This window comes from Numenius arquata, chromosome 12, assembly GCF_964106895.1.
Source record: "Numenius arquata chromosome 12, bNumArq3.hap1.1, whole genome shotgun sequence".
Classification (NCBI taxonomy): Eukaryota; Metazoa; Chordata; class Aves; order Charadriiformes; family Scolopacidae; genus Numenius; species Numenius arquata.
The window spans coordinates 41938277-41960393 of NC_133587.1; the positions used below are offsets into that span (position 1 = coordinate 41938277).

At 42.2% G+C, this 22117-nt stretch overlaps 1 protein-coding gene across 1 annotated transcript in view; it reads left to right on the plus strand.

Annotated features, from left to right (window-relative positions):
* NKTR (natural killer cell triggering receptor) overlaps window positions 1–10221 on the plus strand; it is a 37889-nt gene extending 27668 nt beyond the window's left edge. The window contains exons 12-17 of the mRNA XM_074157143.1: window positions 1967–2112; window positions 3137–6082; window positions 6299–6394; window positions 6586–6645; window positions 7227–7325; window positions 8996–10221. Coding sequence (XP_074013244.1) covers window positions 1967–2112; window positions 3137–6082; window positions 6299–6394; window positions 6586–6645; window positions 7227–7325; window positions 8996–9074 — 3426 coding nt within the window. The 3' untranslated portion in view covers window positions 9075–10221. The remainder of the gene's footprint in view (window positions 1–1966; window positions 2113–3136; window positions 6083–6298; window positions 6395–6585; window positions 6646–7226; window positions 7326–8995) is intronic.
* Window positions 10222–22117: the final 11896 nt, after the last annotated feature.

Genomic DNA, 22117 nt, shown 5'->3' on the forward strand with positions numbered 1-22117 from the left:
TTTGGTGTTGTGGTTTTTTTTTTTCTCTACCTTCCTCTCTGAAGACTGTCACTGTTTATTACGGTCTAGTGAGAGGTGTCCCTCCCCATGGCAGTGGGGTTGGAACTCAATGATTTTTAAGATCCTTTCCAACTCTAACCATTCTATGATTCTATGCAGGTTTCATTTCTACTTCAAATCTTTGGTATCCTGAAGACTTTTTGCCTTAGTTCCACTCTACTTAAGCAAAAGTTTTCTTGTGTCTTCTCTAATAACTCACAATACAGGGCCCAAAACACAGCACAGCGACGCTGTTGTTTTTCAGTCAGTAGAAGAGGGGAAAAAGCAGGAACAGCTTTCGTAACTGTGAGTTTGATGCTGGTGTATTTCAAATTGACTGAGCAGACTTTTCCCCTTCACGATATTTTCCTGGATCAATTTAGCAGGTGGCATTTGGGTAACCATAAACCAAACCAAGGCTTGGTCCTGCCAATTTTTTTTTTTTTAGAGAGTCCTCAAAAAACCCCCACGTTTATATATAACAATATCTCTCTAGCTGAAGACAATTTTCATTAGAATGCTCTTAACTGAGACTCCTCTGAGCGTGATTTTCTTACATGATAGTCACTGGATTTGAGAAGTACTTTTCTACTGATCCCCCATGATGCAATTATTTTTAGCCGCAAAATTAACAGCTTAGATGGCCCAAGCACAGACCAAGGTATTGTAGTGTTTGAGCCTCGCCTGAGAACCGACCTGTATTTGCCAGCATTGACATCAAATCTGATATCTGTCTTTGGGTCTGACAGCTTTCATTTGTTTTTGACACTTGTGATATCCACTGAAGGAAGTCTCTTAAATGGAATGTTTTGAAAAACTTATGTAGATAAAGACTTCCGGAAAAATAGCTTAAAGCTGATTGGAATGGGCTTCTGCCAGGGATTTGGGTATCTGTGTTTCGTTTTTCATAATTTTGGCACCCTCTTGGCAAAATTAAGAATGAAAATAATCTGTAAAAGCTTTTTTTTAAGTATTCATTGCTTTAGCACAAAGAATAGGGAAGCTCCAAATTTTCATGGCCGATTACCTTTATTTTTTCTTGTGCAAACAGGGTGTCTTAAAGACTTTGCTGTAATTAACTGAATAAACCAATTCATGCATCTTTTTGATTTTTTTTTTTTTTTTTTTTTTTTCTGGTGGGCACATACTGCTTGCTTTTGATAAGTGGCTCAAAATAATTGAGTAAAATCCAGATGTTTTTCTTTATTGAGTCAAGGAGCATCTAATTTCATCACAGAATTTACCTAAGTGTGTATCCAGCTGGGTAATGGAAAATAATGAGTTAGCAATATTAGAGTTTTTTCTCTGTGGCACAAGTAGCTCTTATTGCCTACTTAAATGCTGTGCCTAAGCATAATTTTTTAATTTTTTTTTTTTTTTTTATTGCTTGGAATGTGCCTTAAACTGGTTTCCCGTTTCTGAAGAGCTGAACAGCAGTAATTTTTGAAATACAGCTTGTCTTTACTCATACAGGCAGTTAAGTGTCTGCTAACTGAAGTGAAACATCTGTGCTTTAGTATCCTGAAAAAAAAAAAAAGTTGATTATCTGCAGTAATTGTGTTATTCCAGAAGGTGTTACTTAAAGGGAAACCACGACCTCTTCCTTAATTCTTTCTTTCACGTTTTGAAAAAATGGGTTAGCTGTTGGCCTCTCCCAAGCTTTGTGAAATGCTCTCAGAGTATGAAAAGATACAGTTAGCTACGTAATCTGGTCTCATGTGGGATAGATGCATACCAAAAGTGGGTATTTTAGGCAGGAAACCTAGAATTTGTGTTTTCTTCATGGGCTTTGTGTGGATAACGTTGTCTGACTTGTGCTGTGGAGATGTGTGCAAAATCTGTGGAAGAGGCACAGTATATTTTCTATATTAACCAGTCTCTTTTAAAGAAAAACATGTTACACAACTACCTTTCTTTGCTTTCACAGCGATATCACACCCCCCCTCGATCGCGATCGTGTTCTGAATCCGATGATGATGAGAGCAGTGAGACCCCTCCTCACTGGAAAGAGGAAATGCAGAGATTACGAACGTACAGACCACCTAGTGGAGAAAAGTGGAGTAAAGGCGATAAGTAAGATCCTTACTACAACTTTCAAATGTCCTGTTTATTTTTACACAAGCTTTAATAGATTGTGTAGATCTACCATGTCATTCATGTTTGAATAAAAAATGTAAATATCTTTGTGGTTAACACGTTCAATTTAAATCCCAAAAATTAGAAGTGGAAAATTTTCAATGTGACACTAGACAAACATACGCTGAAAAGTGTCAGAAAGTCAGAAAAGTTGTTTCTAATGGTGCCATCTTGGATATTTATTTAAGAAATAATTAATTGAACTGTCCAGTTTCCTGTTGCTTTCCATAGAGCTAGTCACTTCAGATTTCCTTTAACCTCAAACTTGGCTATGTGGTTGCTTTGGATACCAAGTAAGACAGACAAATTCACCAATCCTATATTGCTTTAGTTATATATTCTTTCTGCAATTGCAAACTCTGTGACGAAATCCAGCTCTCCAGAATTTCTGGCAACTTAATACTAAAGAATAGCTTCTATCAAATTATGATAGATAAGCCTCAAAAGGAAAACTGAAGAATATTATATGTAATCATCATTGAATAATTGTAAATATTACTTGTAGTTCTTTTTATATTCTGGGTGGGTTCAATTTATTGCTGTATTACAGTGTACCAGCTAAAAGAATACTAAATAAGATGATGTTTTAAAATTTGTATTTAAATTATGTTTATGAATCCTATAGTTGTAGAGGTCAAAATCCTATGGACTGGAGTAGTTGTAACATTAAATGTCTTTACACGTGTTCTACAGTATGCAAAATCTTCTCGTGTTGGCTGATGCATTTCTTATAGAGAAGTAGTTCTCTTGATAGTGATGTAATTCCGTATCTTAAAATGAGTGTAAGAAGCTCAGTTACAGCACAGTTGTCTGGTAAAAAGGGGAGAATCCGTTTTTTTGGGTTTTTTTTAAACTTTTTTTAAACTGAATTAATTGCATTGAAAGTGGGGAAAATACTTAGTTTATCTGAAGTTTTTAAAGAATTTCTGCTTACTCTGGGGCTTCTTTGTTTGTTTTCTAGGTTGAGTGACCCATGTACGAGCAGATGGGACGAAAGAAGTGCATCCCGGAGATCAAGATCTTGGTCACATAACGGTTATTCTGATCTAAGTACTGTGAGATATTCTAGCCATCACAAAAAGCACAGAAAAGAGAAAAAGAAGGTGAAACATAAAAAGAAATCTAAAAAGCAGAAGCATTTCAAGAAGCACAAACAAGCGAAAAAAAAGAAAACATCAGCCTCGTCAGACGTAGAATCCTCTCATTCCTTCCTCAGGAGGACAAAATCATCTTGTGATCGTGAGAGGAAATCTCGTTCTTCTTCATTGTCTTCCAGACGTTCATCCAGAAGAGACTGGTCGAAATCTGATAAGGAAGACCAGAGCTCATCAACATTATCAAGCAGAGGGACTCGGTCATACTACAGGTCCAGATCCAGATCGAGGTCTAAATCAAGATCTTATTCCCGAAGAAGTTCTAGATCAAGATCAGCATCCAAATCGTCGCGTTCTCGAAGCAGGTCAAGGTCAAGTTCTAACCCAAGGCATCAAAAGACAGTTTCCAATTCTCCACGAAATACTTCAACACGGTTAAATGAGAACAAGTTGGTCAAGACTGCTGAGCCTGTAAGACCAGTTATACTCCCCAGTGATAAAATTGTCATACCACCAGTTGTCCCAGAAAACCTTCCTGTTATACCTTTAAGCGATAGTCCACCACCTTCCAGGTGGAAACCTGGGCAGAAACCGTGGAAGCCATCCTATGAGCGGATTCAGGAAATGAAAGCTAAAACAACCCATTTAATACCCACACAAACTAATTACAATTTAGTAGTCATTAAAGAGGCAGCTAACACTTCTTCTTCGTATCGTAAGCGAAAAAGGAGTTCAGACAGCGATCGAAGCGGTTATTCCAAATCCCGTAGTGACAGAAGCTCAGATAGTTGGCTGAGATCACGAAGCAGGTCTTCTCGAAGCAGGTCATACACGAGATCTTATACGAGGTCTCGAAGTCCATCTAGCTCTAGGACAAAATCGCGTTCTTCTGGCAGATCACCATCGGTGAGTAAATACCGCAGTGACAGGTCAGGTTATAGTGAGTCAACGTCTTACTATTCCCTTAGTGATGATGACAGACACAGAAACAAAAGAAAATCTGCATCGAGCGATCAAAAAGCTCGGTCTCTTCAACTGAGGCAAGAAACGAGCTCTGAAAGTACTCTCCCTTATAAGTGTACAAAAGACTACGATGAGTCTTCGCAAGGACTGAAAGAGAGTGACAGTTTGTCATCTTCAGACTTCTCCACTGACAGTGAGCCTTCTGCCAAAGTGAAAGTTGTCCAAGAAAAAGAAGGCCGTTTTCCATTAGAAGGAGATACCCAGAAACAGGATAAAAATAGCTTAAGTTCTGAGAGAAGGGAGGAGAAATCCAAGTGTGAACGGGATTCTGAGCACGCTAAAAAGAAAGCAGCCAAGGAGAAATCCTCTGAGCAACCTAGAGGTGGTGCAAAAACGAAACGAAAATCCTATTCAGGTAGTAAATGGGACTCTGAATCAAACTCCGAAAGGGGAGAGGCAAGGCATAGTAGGGGAGATTCCAGACCCTCCTCTGGTAAAGAAGAAGGAGAGGCCTCATCGGGATCCGATACGGAGCTTAGTGTTACCAGAAGGATAAAAAAACAATCAAATTCTTCAGAAGGCTTTCTGGATTCTGATGGTACCTGGAAGATGAGCAAACAGTTATCATCTTCTGAATCGGAGAGTTCTTGTTCTAGCTCAACAAATGTTAGAAGCAAGTCAAAAAAACACAAACATGGCTTGAAAAAAACTCTTAAAAAATCACATTCCAAAAAAGCGAAAGAAAAATCCAAAGGGAAAAAGGAAAAGAAACACAAAGTTCAGAAAAGAAAAGAAATGTTTCATTGGCAACCCCCCCTGGAGTTTGGTGAAGAAGATGATGATGAGATAAATGAAAAGCCGGTTACCAAGGATGAGAAAGAAGAAAAGCAACTTACCAGGGACATAAAGGAGAAAAAACAAGTTCACGAAAAAGATGAAATAGTCAAAGATAAAATGGGAAATGGTGAAAAGTCTTGTGCGGATGAAAGCCTTTTAGGTAAAAACTCTTTATGTGATGCCTCACCAGATCGCAGTAACCTTAATAAAGATGACACTGAAACAAATGCTTCAACCAGTGTTATAAACTCAGGAATAAATGTGACTGACTGTCAGAATGAGGTTAAACCAGCTGAAGAAAGTAACCAGAACGGATTGGAAGATGTTATTCAGACAGATGACAACATGGAGATTTGTACTCCGGATCGTAACTCGCCAGGGAAGGTCGATGTGGACGTTTTGTCTCCTGTCATTCTCACTGATAAACCTCAGGCTTTAAGTGCTAGTATAAACAAAGATTTACAGGTGGAGCCCCCGGAACAAGATACTGTCAAACCAGGAAACAATATTATAGACTTTATTAATATTAAAGAAGAAAAAGAACCGGGAAGGCAGGAAAATCACTCTGTCCCTGTGTCTAGTGCTAAAGACTGTAGTTCAAAAAGTGAAATTACTGAAAATACACAAAGCAATATAATAGACAATAAATGGAAGCCTTTGCAAGGTGTTGGTAATTTACAGCCAGCAACAATTAGTACTGCTGCAGAAGTTAAGAACGTAGCTTCAGCACCAGAGCCTAAACCAGCAGGTTTAAGAATCGAAATAAAAGCTAAAAATAAAGTTAGGCCTGGGTCTCTGTTTGATGAAGTTAGGAAAACAGCACGGTTGAATCGAAGGCCAAGGAACCAAGAAAGTTCCAGTGAGGAAGAATCTCCAAGTAGAGATGACAACAGTCCATCCAGGAGCCTCAGCAGGTCACGAAGTAAGTCTGAATCGAAATCCAGACACAGAACAAGGTCCATGTCTTACAGTCACTCAAGAAGTCGATCCCGAAGTTCTACATATTCGTATAGGTAAGAAGTTTGTGCTATTCTCACAGCCTACTCTGTTAACTTCAAAGTTCTGGTATTTTCTACTCACGTTTTTCTTTCAAACAGCACATTTAGCAAGTATAGAATAAATAGCTTAAAAGATAAAGCTTTATACTGCTTTTGCTTCCTGTTTTTTGCTGCTCTTCTCTTCAGTTATATTTTATTTTGTGCTTTTCAAAAGTTGTTCATTGCTTGTAGGTCAAGAAGCTATACAAGAAGCCGAAGCAGAGGATGGTATAGTAGAGACCGGTCAAGAAGTCGAAGCAGTTCTTACCACAGTTACAAGAGTCGTAGGTAAGCGTCTCCAACTGGAGATAGTGGTGGGGGAGTGTTTTACAAAACCAGTAAATCGGGCACAGCAGTCTGATGCTTGCAGTATGGCTAAGGAATTCTGAGCCAAACATGGCCCTCCCCTCTCCCCCCGCTCTCTTCAGCGCTTGTTTCTGACTTAACTTAAAATGCCTCTGTGTTTTTGTTTTTGCCAGTCGAAGCTATAGTAGAAGTAGATCCAGAAGTAGTTCTTATGGTCATCACAGTCGATCCAGGTATGGATTATAGTTTTATGCAAACTGCAATAAATGTACTTATTTTAAAAAAAAGAATACCTCTTTATCTATGGTACCTAAAAATGCAGTATCATGATATCAGCTTAAATCAAAGCAAAATCAACATAAGACACTTTCAAAAGCTGAAAATAAGCAAATCATCGTGGCATTACAGTTATAGGTGATGGTATGAAGTCAGTAATAGCAAACACGTTTCCCTTTATTGTTAAAATAAAATGGAGTTATAAATGGAATCACTTTGTTACTTGGTTTCAGAAGTATTAGCAAACAAGATTTCTACTCCATTTACAATTTGTAGAGAAAACACAAAACTTTTAAAACGCTTACTAAGTCTTTTCTAGATTAAATCTTGAGATTTTTACTGTTGTTCTGAACATGCTTGCCCTTGCGTTTAAACTTTTATAAAATGTAGAATTATTCTGTTCGCCACATCCTTCAAAAGTAATTCCTATATAGGCACTTACCCCTGTATATAAATGTCTTTAAGACATACTTGTAAAATAAATAGCATTTTAAACAAGAAATTGTAGATTTACAATGACTTTCTTTTCCCTTTAAAGTAGGTCGTACACGTACGATAGTTACTACAGCAGAAGTCGAAGTAGAAGTAAAAGGAGTGACAGCTATCGAAGATCCAGAAGTTACAATAGGCGATCCAGGTATGGCTTTGCTACCATGGCTCTGACACTGTATTTATGCAAAAGAAGGTGATAAATACATACTTACAATGATTGTGAAGGCTAATTGTTTGGGTTTTTTCCCCCAAACATAAAATATGCATTGTTACCAAATGTAGTAATAAAAAACAATTAGAATTAGAGCAAGTGTGTGAGTAAGGAAATTAGAATTTCTGACATGAACTAAACGAGGATGGAGGAAAAAACCCTTGTTTCCCTGGAAAACTCTCTCTAGAAATCCTATAAAGATTTGAGAAGGCTCCGGTTCATTGTATCTGTGCATTCGAAATAAGCATGTCTGGGGTTTTTTAATAATTTTAAATGTTTCTTAAACTACAACGAACTAGCCCTCAAGATTTAAATCAAGTGCCCTGTTAGGGATTAAAAGCTACCTGGTATGCAAAGAATTCCATTGGCTGGTAAATTCTTTATAGTTAGACTGCAAAAGTGGATTTAAAAAAAAAAAAAAATCTGGAAGGGAAATTAAAATTGCTATCCAGAATTAATTTTTAACTTCCTAGAATACGTTTTGAAAGAATATTTTACTTGCAAATCCAGTGGGCTTCTGATGAATTTTGGATAAATTTTATTCTCCTCAGTTCAGGGGAATTATATAGGTGTAAGGGAGCACATTTCACAAAGTTTGGAAGTGGAACAGGATGAAGATTAGTTTTTTTGAATATCAGTGGTGATTTGTTTTGTACTTTTTAAAATGTCCCATCTTAGTCAGTGGTAAATCAGGCAGATCTTTAAGGCTACTGTAAATTTTCATCCTCTCCTGTCCTCGGACTCATTTTGTTACAACTTTGTACCCGCTCTTAGTGGACTTTGCTCTCATGCATTTCCCCATCTAGTTCTGACAGGAAAACAATTTTCATTTTGTGTTTGAGGGGGAATTAATGAGATGAAGCAAGAGCGTGGAAAGAGACTTGCAAAATCATTGGTTTAGGATGTTGGGAAGCTTCGGAGAAACAATGTTGGATTAGGATATGCTCGTCTTTCATTTAGAAAGCTTTCCTTCCAGGCATGAGGCTAGAAAATCTCTAATGAAAGTTTATTCTGTGTAATTTGAATATGTCCTGTGCCTTGTCTGAAACCGTCTGGACTCTATCTTGATGTTCGGCCAATCCCAAAGTGCTGAGTTTGGGATTCTTCTGGAGAAGCCAAAACATTTTAATCTATGACTTCCACTCTGCCGGCACTCACACGCTCCTGGTGTTGTTATGGGGCCTTAAGACCCTTCTTCAAATGAAAACCTGTAATATATAAAGCAAGGATTTGTGAAATTGTCTTAATTGAGAAACACTTGCAATATAAAATGACATTTGCTAGAATATACTTCTCAGTCAGCTATTAGCCTTTACAGAACCACTCATTTTGGATGATTTCTTAGCTGTATCAGAGAAAGCAAGAAATTTTGTAGTTACAAATGCAGTTTGACTTGAATTACACAGGGATTTCATCGTGTGAAGCTAATGATTATTTTGAGTGTCCCTTAATACTTCAGTTACATGAAATATGATTCTGTAAAAGACTTGTATGTTTTCTTCTTGTCTCGTGTGTGTCTGTTTTGACAGCTTTTTTTCCATGATGCAATTTTGAATTTGAAGTTCAAAATGCGATTTTGAAGCATTTTAATCTTTTCTTTGTAGATCTTACGGCTCCGACAGTGAAAGTGATCGCAGTTACTCTAACAATCGAAGTCCCAGTGAAAGCAGCAGATACAGCTGAAAACGTTTCTTTGATGACGGAAACTGTATTTAACAGTTTTTTTCAGTGTTATGCTAAAAAAAAAACCCAAACACCTGTTTTGACAGTGTCGCAAGTGAAGTTGAAGGGTGTTTACCGAGTTAGCTGAAACTTAGCAGTGAACTCACTTGACTGTGCACTTATGGAGAGAAGTACTGAGCTCAACTCAACTGATTTGTATTTTTATTTCATTTTACAAAAGAGGGGAAAAAAAAACCCCACCAGTTTTATTTCCTTGAATTGAATTTTCCAAGCCATGAACGACACTTTGGTGAATTTGCTGCCGCTGCTTTTCCAGCTGCAGCAATCGGTACTGTCTTCAAGTACGGTTATAAACACCTTGGGGCTTTCTGCCTGTTACTATTAAATATATGTTAGCAACTATAAAACTGTGAAGAAACCTTCTTACCAAGGCTGCCGTTTCTAGTTTATTAAAATGCCTTTTTTTTTTTTTTTTTTTAAATGCTGGAAGGTGGGTTCCGTGCTGTCCTCTTTGTTGGTTGTTGCATTATATAGAGCATAAACACAACAGCTGGGTGATGAATACAAAGACTGCCGCTCTGTCTTAATCCTTCCTGTCCCGGGATCTTGCAGAACTCTCCTGAAAAGGGGGGGAGATTATCCACCATGGGAATTGTCAAACTGACAAGAAGTGAGCAAAAGTGCGATGAACGAGTTTAATATCCAACTTATCTCAACTTTTTGGTTTAAAAGTTAATTTTGTGATAAGCAATGATGTTCTTAAGAGTCTAAAAAAGGTGTTTCTAAACACTTTTTTTGAATTTCATTTCAAAATACATTGCTTGGCGTACTTCAGCACATTTTGAAGTTGAATGTTATAAACTGTTCTGTATATCATGACTTTGTCCAAAACACTTTCTAAAAAAACTTACGTGATAGTAATTTTTTTGAAAAAACAAACCATAATGGTTCCTTTATAAAATGTCTGTAGATGTATCCCATTTGCCACAGGGAATATCGGATATTGATATCGCAGATACTGAACTATATATTGTTAAAGTGATATGACTACAAAAATACCGGTTTGCCTGATAAAAAGCGTGGATAATACTTTCAAAGTAAAGTTTAATACCAAAAATGACTCCACGTTGCAGGTAAATGGTTTGGGGAAAAAAAAAAAACTGCGTAGATTTAAACTGAAGAGCATTGAGTAATTTTTGCAATATTCTGATTGAGTTGATTTACAATAACTTGTAAAGTTTTTCAGTGTTTAGAAAGTTGTGTACTAAGAAACAGTTTTTTAATGGCATAACGTAACCTGAAAAGCGGGGTCTGTAGTGGAAAAAAAAACAGACTAACATAGCTTTATTAGAGCTAATGAACACTCTTGTATTATAATGGTTTTCATTACTGACTTTATGTAATATCTTGAGATGCTTTCATTTTCTCAGATGTTTTCAAATATTGAAAATTATATTTTATTTTTTTTAAATCTCATCAGGACCCAGCAGCTTTGAAAATTAAAAGCGGTGATTTCTCGCTTAGCCGTCAGTTCATACTGTCTCTTTTGATTGAATTAAGCTATTCAAAATTAGCTTTTGGTGCGTTTCTGAAACATGAAAAGAAAGTTCAAAGTGAAGTTTGAAGACTGCGATGATGCCCTTCCTTTCTCTCTCTGAACAGCTGAACAAGACATTTGTACGCAAGTTCCTAAAACTGAATTTGTCTTAAGTTTTTCGCTTTCTAGAAGAACCCAAAAGTCCGGATTTACACTCTTCCTACTCTTGTAGCTCAATGAACGTGTGTGCACGTGACCCTTTTGAATCAATATTTTGTAAGCTGCTTATGTTTTTTAACAGTGAGTACATTTATTACTCCAGTCAGTACACATTTACAGACACGTTTCTAACAGTAGCAGCCATCCCGGTGTCCTGAACAAAGATTGAACTGCTAACTAAAGGTGGTGTTTGTTGCCATTTCATAGTTTTTAAGTACAAAAGTAACTTGTTTCTTCCCTTACTGAGAAAACAGAACTAGTGGGTTAGTGGTATAACAAAACAGACAAGTATGAACATCGCTGTTCGACACCTCTCAGAGGAAAAAATTGCTCCAGAATCAGACTTTGTCATATTTCAGATCTGAGCTGACTTATTTTTAAGGCCGGGAAAAGGTAACAGAAATACGGTCAATCAATTCATTGCAGTTGTCCAAAATTGCTGCGATGTCACCGCTGTTTATTTCCTGCCTTGAATTCAAGCTTTATGAAGAAATTCCATCTGGTCGATGGCTGGGGAGGGATGGGAGGGAGGGAGGGGAGTATTTTTACTTAGCGAATTCTGTTAAACTGTGCTTCAGAGAGACAATGTACCCCTGAGCTGGTTTTCTAATGTCGGTCTACGGTTTTGCAATTTTGTTATTCAAAAGTAGCTGCCGTTTGTAAAATAAACTTTTGTACATATCTGCAAATGCTGCTTTTTGTCTGCATCTGGAAAAATCTGTTGCCGCTTGAGGGGAAACGGGCAGGAAAATTAAAAATACACTTCAATTTCTGTATCCGCTTTCATCCCTCGCAAGACTCCGTAGAAGTTGCCTTTCCTTTTCCTGACCTACATAGAGAGTGATTCCTCAGCGAGGCTCGGTCCTGGGTTTACATAATAGTCGTCGGAGGAACAAATATTTTGAAATTTCCAAGTGATTTGAGGCCTCGCCACTTCCTCGAGATACGTAAAAGGTTTGTGAAAAGACGCGTTTAACAGATCTACGCGGAAATCTCAAAATGTGCCGAGTTTAACTGCTTTGCTAAATATTCTTTCCCCAGTACACATTCCCACATCGTTTCCGCAGCATGTTGGAAATGTGGTATTAGTGCGAGCCAGCAGATGTAACGGCTCAGCGGACTAATCCATTAGTCTTTGAGACCTTCTGTTGCCAAAAAAACCTGGATTTCATTGGAAAATACCGGCTCTGTCCTAATGGAAAGGTTAATTGCCTCGGTCTAAGGTAAAAAGGACAAGTGGAAGTGTTTTCCTCCTTGTTTGGTTTAGTCTTTACTGTGATCTGGTTAAACTAGCGTTTCCCAAACTTTGGAGCAGTGCCTTGGGGGGAAGAGGCACAAGAAAAAGTAGGAATGCCGGGTGATAGGAGCTACGGTGATAAAAGGTGTAAAAAATGATAATTTAGGGGAAGGGTGAACGGCTACATCAAAGCCAGCAGAAGGAAAAAAAAAAAAATAAGTAAGAAATGTTGGGCAACCTCTGTGCCGCGTTCTAGTGCGGAAGAGTCTGTTGGCCTTGTTGATGAGTTAATCGGCAACCTTGCTTTTAACTGCATGATTTCTCTTTATTTCGTGTGTTTAAAAGGTCGTATTCGGTGCGGGAGCTGAACCTTGGAGTGACGGGGCTGCTCCCAGGTGCTGCGGACCCACCGCCGCGGAGGTCGAGCCGTCCCCTGGAGCGGGGAGGAGGCAGGAGAACAAGGAACGGTAAAAATAGCGCGGCCGGCGCCCGGTTATCTGTTACTCGGTAGTGACATTTTTTTTTGCTATTAAAATAAGTCTTTAATCCTGCTGATGTAGGGCAGTATAAGTGGTTTCATAAAAAAAAAAAAAAAAAAATAAAAAAACCCCAAAACCAGGGAAGTTGTAAATAAGGTTGTTTTGGCAGTAGCTGGTGCAGTACGTGGAATATTTTGGTGCAGCTCTGTCGGAACAAGCTTTCTGCCTCCAGCTGCAGGTGAGCGACTCGCCTAGAATAAGGCGATATTAAACGAACCATCTGGCTCTCAAACAATTAATTCTTACAAGGCGCGTATTTACAAAGCGACGGTGTAAATGTGCCTTTTCCAACGGTACCGACGTGCCGAGAGTCTGCCTTCCTACTGTACCCCCTTTAAACGGGGGCTGTTTGCCTCCTCGCGCTCCGGGGGGGGGGAAGGTGGTGGTGGTGGTGAGGAAAGTGCTCTCTCGGAAGATCCCCGAGTCGCTGCCAGGGGATTGAATTTCTGTGGGTGGCTTTTGTGTGGTTCGCGAGGATCGCGCTTACAGTTTGGAGCGGAACGCGGGATTTAGATGACCTTGAGCTGCACTCTGGAATCCATCTGGTGTCGTTTCCAAAGGGAACGTTGCCTGGGATTTAAATCATGAGAAGATAAAGCTTCACGTGCTCCACCCCTACTTAACAGCCGTATAAATATAATTTTTTTTTTTTTTTTAATATGGTTGCAAAATGATTTTCCACCGGGTTTTAAAATGCTTTGAAAATTTTAAAATTACTGTGGCAACTTAAAACTGTTTAAAAATGTATATAAACAATTAAAGGGACCCAGTCTTGAATTTAATAACGTCCGTGTAATTCTGCTGAAGTAGGTAGGATGGTCTGCGTGAAATCAGACAGTCTGGGGCAGAATCGGTTTGGCTTTTTTTAACGAAGGTAATACTTCAGTCCCAGAGGGAGTGGGCATTAATTTGGTGTTAATTGAGGTTTCCGCTGTGATGCGTATCTGCCCTTGACAGAGCGTGGTGCAGCCCAAGAACACCAATGTCCTTACCCAAAGGATGGTCTGACGTGGAGAGCGTTGAGCTCAACGCTGCTTGTGAGCTCTTGTACCTCCCACCCTGGCCTTACGTCCTAGCCCTGGCCTTCGGCTGCAAAATTCCTTAATTAATTCCTTAATTCAGCCAGGAAGGGGCTGCCCTTCCTCTTGGGCTTCCTTTTTCTTCTGCTCATCGTGCACACTGGGAGAGAGGCCAAGGAAGAGTTCTCCTCCTCTCCTGGTGGCTCCGCTGCCCATCCCATCACTCGGGCAGTGCCTGCGGGGCTTCTCCTGGATGTATTTTGGAAACTGAGCCATGAAAAGCTTGAGGAGGATCAGGAAGGTCCTTGGGAAGGGGAGAGGGTAAGGGGCTGATTGCTACATTTCCAGGAGAATCACCTGACTCTTCTGGGAGTGTACCAGTGAGATCAATCAATCAACAGAGACTTTTGGGTCTTCAGGGGCTGGTTGAAGAAGGATGCTTAAGGAAAAATGAAAAAGCGGACTCGTTCTATTGAGCGGGCTGGATGTTTCATAGAATCATAGGATGGTTTGGGTGGGAAGGGACCTTAAAGACCATCTAGTTCCAACCCCCCTGCCATGGGCAGGGACACCTCCCACCAGACCAGGTTGCTCAAAGCCCCATCCAGCCTGGCCTTGAACACCTCCAGGGATGGGGCATCCACAGCTTCTCTGGGCAACCTGTTCCAGTGTCTCACCACCCTCACAGGAAAGAATTTCTTCCTAATATCTAATCTAAATTTCCCCTCTTTCAGTTTAAAACCATTGCCCCTCGTCCTATCGCCCGTATGCCTTTACTTGACATTAAGAAAGCTTTTTCTTTTTTTAAATCAGCGTAACTATATCAATTTTATATGTTTATACTCGCTGTTGCAGAACCTATTTCAGGGACTCCACAGGCTCTGGTACTAAAGAAGTGAGGTCCTGGAATAAAAGTAGTGTAGCAGTGATGGTATCCAAGGTGCAGGTGCACGAAGACAAGAAAAAAATAAAAAAGGCAAGAGGACAAATACATGACCCTTTCTCAGTAAATTCGCAGGTTTTTCCAACGGCTGCGGGTGAACCGCTGTGTTTAATAATGGCTTAATAATGTGGATTTATTTATTATTTTTTTTTTAAATAAAGGCTTCTGAGGACTTTGGCCCTTTAAAGAAATAACCCTGGGGGTAGGGAATTCATTATTATTTTTTTTCCACTGTAATGTGCAGTTTGATCATTTCATTGAGTGTCCTTAGCTCCTGTTTTGAGCGAGCGATGGTTCCGTGGTCGCTTCATTTCACTTACTTTCAATGTCTTCCCTCTAGGGACCAATCGGTCCTTATTGTGTCCCACGGCCAGGGCTGCCCAGAGGTCCTCCACATTGGTTGCTAGTGTCACCCCGAGTCACTGGCACAGAGCAGTGGCATCACTATTTGGCTGTTAGACATTGTTTTGGGGAACATGCTAGATATCTCCTATTCCACTGACTTTGCTAGGACCTGCAACTCTGGCTGAATAGCAACAGCCTTCAGGCCATCCTCTGAAGCTCTCTTGATCCTGGACCTTACCTCTCCCTTCTTATCTCTCCTTTCCCCCTGCCAGCAAGGTTGAGGGAGGTGATTCTGCCCCTCTGCTCTGGTGAGACCCCACCTGGAGTACTGTGACCGGCTCTGGGGCGTCAGCACAAGAAGGACATGGACCTGTTGAGCAGGTCCAGAGGAGGCCACAAAGATGCTGGGAGGGCTGGAGCCCCTCTGCTGTGAGGACAGGCTGAGAGAGTTGGAGGGGTTCAGCCTGGAGAAGAGAAGGCTCCGGGGAGACCTTAGAGCCCCTTCCAGTCCCTAAAGGGGCTCCAGGAAAGCTGGGGAGGGACTCTTGATCAGGGAGGGGAGCCATAGGATGAGGGGGAACGGTTTAAAACTGAAAGGGGGGAGATTTAGATGAGATACTGGGAAGAAATTCTTTACTGTGAGGGTGGTGAGACACTGGAACAGATTGCCCAGAGAAGCTGTGGTTGCCCCATCCCTGGAGGTGTTCAAGGCCAGGCTGGATGGGGCTTTGAGCAACCTGGTCTGGTGGGAGGTGTCCCTGCCCATGGCAGGGGGGTTGGAACTAGATGGTCTTTAAGGTCCCTTCCCACCCAAACCATTCTAGGATTCATCAAATTTAAATCTCTTCCTTGTGACAAGCAGTTGTTCTTTTTAAGGAGTCAAAAAACCAAGGGGGAAGGAGGGTATCAAGTACTTGATGTCCTTATCTGTGGAAAGATGGTCTGGAGACCAGAGCATTACCTAGGACTTTGAAATGGACCTTGGTTTTTCTCTACCACCAAAGCCACCTGGTGCCATCTGGGCCAATTCTCCACTCTTGAGAGCTCACAAGTGGGCTGCCAAGATGCGATTCTCTACCGAGCTCAGCTGGTGGGTTATTGGAGAAACGAGAGGCGTAATTTGGTCAACAGGAGCCGATCTGGGAATGTGAGCCAGTAACAGATGAAACTGCCTCATTGTGCCTCTGCTACTGGGTGTGATTTTAGATTTCTACGCCTTTTTACTTTTTTGCATTAAACTAGGAGGGGAAATGAAGCCAAAAAAACCCCATTTTCTTATTAAAACTGCTCTATCTGAAAAAACCGAACCCATACTGGTGTTGAAATCCAGCTGTAATGATGGACTTCCTGCAGAGCTCCTGCAGGAAACTGCACGGATTCCACGATTGTCTTTAATTTCTGCCAGTATCTTCGAACCAACGCCTTTCAGAAAAGGTTTGTGCGAGAGAACAGAGCAAAAGGGGACCTTTTCAGCCCCCTTGCCTCCTTCCACAGTGGCAGGATCAACTTTATCGGTATAAATCGCAGTAGTTCTTATCCGACCTATCTAAAAAACCACCAGTGCCGAGATCCAGCAGTTGAAGTGCCAAAACCAAAATTGCCTGAACAATCCACACTATTAAAAAATATAAAATATGTATTTTGTTGATGGCTACACTAAAGCACCTTTGCTGCCACCTAAGCCCATCACTATTTCTCGCAGTTAGAGTGGAAGAGAATGACCTTCTTCCTTCTGCTCCAACATTTAAGTAGAAAGAAAAAGGCCACCTTAAATATTCATAAAAGGGTTGTAGTAGCTCTTGCCCAAATCCAGTCTTCTCTGGCCTAAATAGCTCCAAGTCCTTTGGGGTTTCTTGGGGTGGTTTTGGGCTTGGTTGGTGTTTCTTTTCCACCTCTTAGATCTCACCATCTCCTGGGCTCTGCAACCAGCCCATAACCTTCCCAAATCACCGTACCCAAGCGGACAACGTTCTTCAGCCCAGCCTCGGTGGTGCCACGTGGATCTACAGCGTGGCTCCACATCTCCTGCCGGCAACGTTTGCGTCTCCCCGCCTGCGCTCCCCCCCTCTGCCTTCCCTTGCCGCATCCCCGCTCCCTGTGCTCTGCAGCTCGACTGTTCTTACACAAGCAGCGAGTTTTCCCTTTGTTTCTACTAAATTGCAGCCTTTTTTTTTTTTTTTTCCAGGCTATTTCTCTAATGTGTCAAGATTGTTTTGAAGTTCCAGCCCATCCTCCAAAGTACTTCAAGTCCCTCCCGGCTTGGTATCATTTGCAGCTGTAAGAAGCAAATTTTCTATTCATGCAAGTAATTATTAAAAAAATATTTTGAGCAGTACCAGGCCTGGGACAGATCCCCAGGGGCTCCCAGGCTGTGTATCTCTCCAGTTTCCCGGCGGATCATAAATAACTCCTCCGAGCAATGTTCCCCCCTTCCAGCGCTCGGGCTCCGTGGCATCTCTCCCTGCCATCTCTCCTCTTCCAGCTGTGCTGGGAACGCGAGCAGGGGCTGGCATCTTAATTTAGTTTGAACTTCAGCATGTCCCGCTTGAGCTTCTGGGTGTTGGATCGGACAAAACGTCGGCTGAAGGTGCCCGTTGCTTTTTTTCCAGAGTCGTCCTCGGAGACCGTGTTTCTAATCCCCCCCTGTAACTTTATCTTTGAAAAACCCGAGTGGTGGTGCACGTTCTCTGAGCTTCTCACCCGAAGACGTCTTTTCCAGGCCTTCGCTTCACCCCCGTGACCTTCTCTGGTGAATATCCTTCTGCATCCTCCTTGAATCGAGGATATTGGCATTTATTATTTTTCTTTAGCACTAATATAAATCAGACTATTTCTATGTCATCTTCACCCTGGAAGTTTTCTTGTTTGGGGGATTATTTTCCATGGATTAGGCAGGCAAGAAAAATGCACTGTTTTTTTTCTGTATGTATTTACTGAATAAGACTTTTTTTGTTCTTCACGTTCCCAATTTATGTCCCTGTTGAGATGGAAAAATTACCTGTGGATTCCAGGGACCTTAAAGCCAGAGGGGAGCGAAGGGGCTTTGAAATTGTTGCAGTTCACACGTATCTGCTTTGCAGCTCCGCCAAGTACCAGCGTTTCCCCAGTAGTCTTAAAAATCACTCCCTACCTGATATTATATGAGGAAAAAAAATAAGGATCTGTTTTTTTCTAAGAAAATAGGTAAAAGGCAGGACTGATGGGTGGGGGTTCTGAAAGGTAGGACTTCATTTTGATGTGCTGCATCCCTGAACAGAAGCTCCTATTTGGGGCAAAGTTTCCCCCTACTCCCTGAAGACTCTCTTGAATATAAATGCATCTCCGGGTATTTCCTGTAATTCTTGGTAATTATTTCAATCAAGATATCAATTTATAACTTCCTGACTAATGAAATGCTGTTTCTCACCGCGTTATCCTTTGATATGTAAAGATGCCTTTGATCTGCACGCCCCGTGCTGGGAAGACCCATGCAGCTTTCACACCTGGCTCGTCAACAAGCGGAGCCATCGCTGCGCTGCGAACGTGACTTGGAGGTGACACCGAAGCTTATTGCTGCTTCTCGATGAAGTCTAGAGGTGATAGATACTAATCCAGGTGCACCTGGCTGGATTTGGAAGAGTCTGGTCCAGTAAACTGCCCCATTTTCCTCTAAACTTATCCAGCCTAATAGTCTTCTCCAGCAGCGACAGGAGATCGCTGGTCCGTACAGGTCCGTCCTGGGACCAGTACTGTTTAACATTTTTGTCAAAGACATAGACAGAGGGATTGAGAGCACCACCAGCAAGTTTGCAGATGACACCAAGCTGTGTGGTGTTGTCGATACGCCAGAGGGACGGGATGTCATTCAGAGGGACCTGGACAGGCTGGAGAGGTGGGCCCAGTTGAACCTCATGAGGTTCAACAAAAGGAAGTGCAGGGTCCTGCACCTGGGAAGAAACAATCCTCGGTATCAATACAGACTGGGGGATGAGGTATTAGAAAGCAGCCCTGAGGAAAGGGACTTGGGGGTGCTGATGGAGGAGAAGCTGGACATGAGCAGGCAATGTGCTCTCACAGCCCAGAAGGCCAATCCCATCCTGGGCTGCATCAAAAGAAGTGTTGCCAGCAGATCCAGAGAGGTGATTCTGCCGCTTTACTCTGCTCTGGTGAGACCTCACCTGGAGCACTGTGTGCAGGTCTGGAGCCCTCAATATAGAAAGGACATGGACCTGATGGAGCGGGTCCAGAGGAGGGCCACCAAAATGATTAGGGGGTTGGAGCACCTCTCCTGTGAGGACAGACTGAGGGAGCTGGGGTTGTTCAGCTTGGAGAAAAGGAGGCTCCGGGGAGACCTCATAGCGGCCTTCCAGTACCTGAGGGGGGGCTACAGGAAGGCTGGGGAGGGTCTGTTTCCAAAGGCCTGCAGTGACAGGACGAGGGGCAACGGTTTTAAGTTGGAGAAGGGGAGATTTAGATTGGATATTAGGAAAAAGCTCTTTACCATGAGGGTGGTGGAACACTGGAACAGGTTGCCCGGGGAGGTGGTTGAGGCCCCTTCCCTTGAGATATTCAAGGTGAAGCTCGACGAGGCCTTGGGCAACCTGGTCTAGTTGGGGGTGTCCCTGCTGACTGCGGGGAGGTCGGACTAGATGACCTTTGGAGGTCCCTTCCGGCCTGGACCAATCTATGAATCTATGAGATACTATTTGTGAACATGCAAGGCGAAATATCTTCAGCTCATTCCCCTTTGCTCTCCCCGCGTCGGCAATCGTTGCGTCATGGAGATGACAGCGAAGTGGGGGTCGGTCTCTTCTCCCAAGGAACAGGTGATGGGACAAGAGGAAACGGCCTCAAGTTGCACCAGGGGAGGTTTAGGATGGATGTTAGGAAAAATTTCTTCACTGAAAGTGTTATCAAGCCTTGGAACAGGCTGCCCAGGGAAGTGGTTGAGTCACCATCCCTGGAAGTATTTAAAAGCTGGGCAGACGTGGTGCTGAGGGACACGGTTTAGTGGTGGTTTTGTCAGTGTTGGGTTGATGATTGGACTCAACGATCTTAAAGGTCCCTTCCAACCTAGACAATTCTATGATTCTATGCGTGGGTGCCACCATTCTATGGTGGGTACCAGCCTGCCCATTCCCTCTAGTATCAGTTTGCAGACCTATTGCCTGTGAATTTCTTCAAACCTTCTTTGAATCTATTAACAAATTTGGCTCTTGTGGCAGCCTGCTGACTTAGGGAGGACTTTGTTATTCATTTTAAAATGATCTCCTACTCTTTTGAGTAATAGCTTTGATTTGCTACACAGTGCTCGTAAGCTCCCAACAGCCTCCCCTTCTCCAGGTTGAAGGGTCCTGAGCTTGTCATCTCGCCTGGTAAAGCAGCTGCCCCATCCCACTAGTCATGTTAGTTCTTCTTTCTGCTTCTCCTAACACCTTCTTGCTCATCTTGGAGATCAGGACTACGCACAGTAGGAGAAATTCGGATGCACCAGGGTTTTCCATAGCAGCAAAGCGATGCCCTGAGGGTTGGACGTGCTCAGGGAAGGCAGAGAAATAACGATTTTTTGGCTGCCACCTTGAACACACCTTGGCCGGACGTTGAGCCAGCGATTTCAGAGAGCTGCTGGTGGCAATCCAAGATCTCAGCTATAGCTGCCAGTTCCAACCTCAGCATCGCACAAGCAAAGTTTAGACCTTTTTCCTCCAGGCTTTATGTATTCCTGTACCAAAGCTTATTTCAAACTTTCTTCTCCGCTTTTTCTTTTTTTGAGAGCCTTCTGGAGCTCCTTGCCATCAGTGTGGCACTTGATGACCTTGGAAGATCTCGCCTGCAAATGTGGAGATGTGGGTCTGCTCTTACGCCTCTAGATTGCTCGTGAGGATGTCGAAAAACCCCGGACTCCATCTGTGGTGAACCACACCACGGACTCTTCTCCATCCTGAAAAGTGACCATTAAAGCCCTGCCTTTTAACCAGCTTTCGTGCAATAAAAGGACCTTTTCTGCAGTCCTGTGGCAACTTAGTTCCTTTTAATGGCCTTGTCAAGGGCTTTAAAAAAATTAAAATTATAAAATCCTATTGCTTTCCCACCTGGAACATAGAATCCACATGCTTTTTCGTGCAAAAGGTTAAATTTTATTGAATTTACTTTTCTCCAGTGCTCTGAACGGAACAGGAGTTAAATTGTTCATGCAGGAAAGCAGTAGCCAATAACGGCCGGAGAAAGGCCTGGTGGGAGAATAAAAATATTTCTCTCCCCAAAAATGTTGAAACTGCCAAGTCAAGTTGTTAAATGTTTCTCGAACGCAACAGCAGTGAGGACAACTTGGCTTGGGTCGCTTGGCTTGGCTTGCTTGGTGCATCCAGCGCAGAGGCCTCGATCTTAAAACCTGCAGTGAAATAACGCTCGAAATCTCAAAATAAACTCTTTTTCCCCCAAAACGAAGGCCTGGCAGCGCTCTGTCCCTCTGCTGTAACTCAGCCCAGGGACAAACAGGACCAGCTCAAAAAGCAGGGTAATGTCAACTGCACCATGATCTCCTCCCTTATATCGCATATATGTATATATATAATGTATTTCTATATGTAATGCATTTAGGTGACCCGTTCCATGACCCACCTGGAAAAATTACCCCCAGGCACCGTTTCTGGTGCTGTGTTTTTGCGGCACCCATTCTAACGAGTCCCACCAATGAGTTGATGTCAGCTGAGACCGACGCCAGACAAGGGATGCAAAGACATGGAAGACATGAAGAAACCCATCGCAGCCTCACCTCCCTCAGGATTTTGGTACCCGAGAAGTCTTCCTTGATGTTCAGCAGATGTTTGGGCTGTGAAGGATACGGGTTAAGGCTCCTTTAGGGTCCCCGTCCTTGGATTGAGCGCTGAGAGAGCAGCGAGGAAATAAAAAGATGAGAAACCCCCTGCTTTGAGCAAGACGTTGAACCACGTGAGTCCTGGTTTCCAACATAAACTCAGGATCCTGTGATTTCTTTTCTAGGGGTAAAATAAGCTAAATATTTTCCAGGGAATCTGCGTGTGTATAAGGGTGTCTCCACCTTCCTCCTCCAAGCAATCTTTCTTTAATACTTGGATTTTCTCGTCACCACGCTGTAATTCAAGGGTTATAAGTAAACTTCCTAATGTTGCTGTTGCTGGGTACAAGATTAAACCTGATTATTACGGAATTGGTGGGGAAAAGGACTTAGAATCCAAGATGAGCT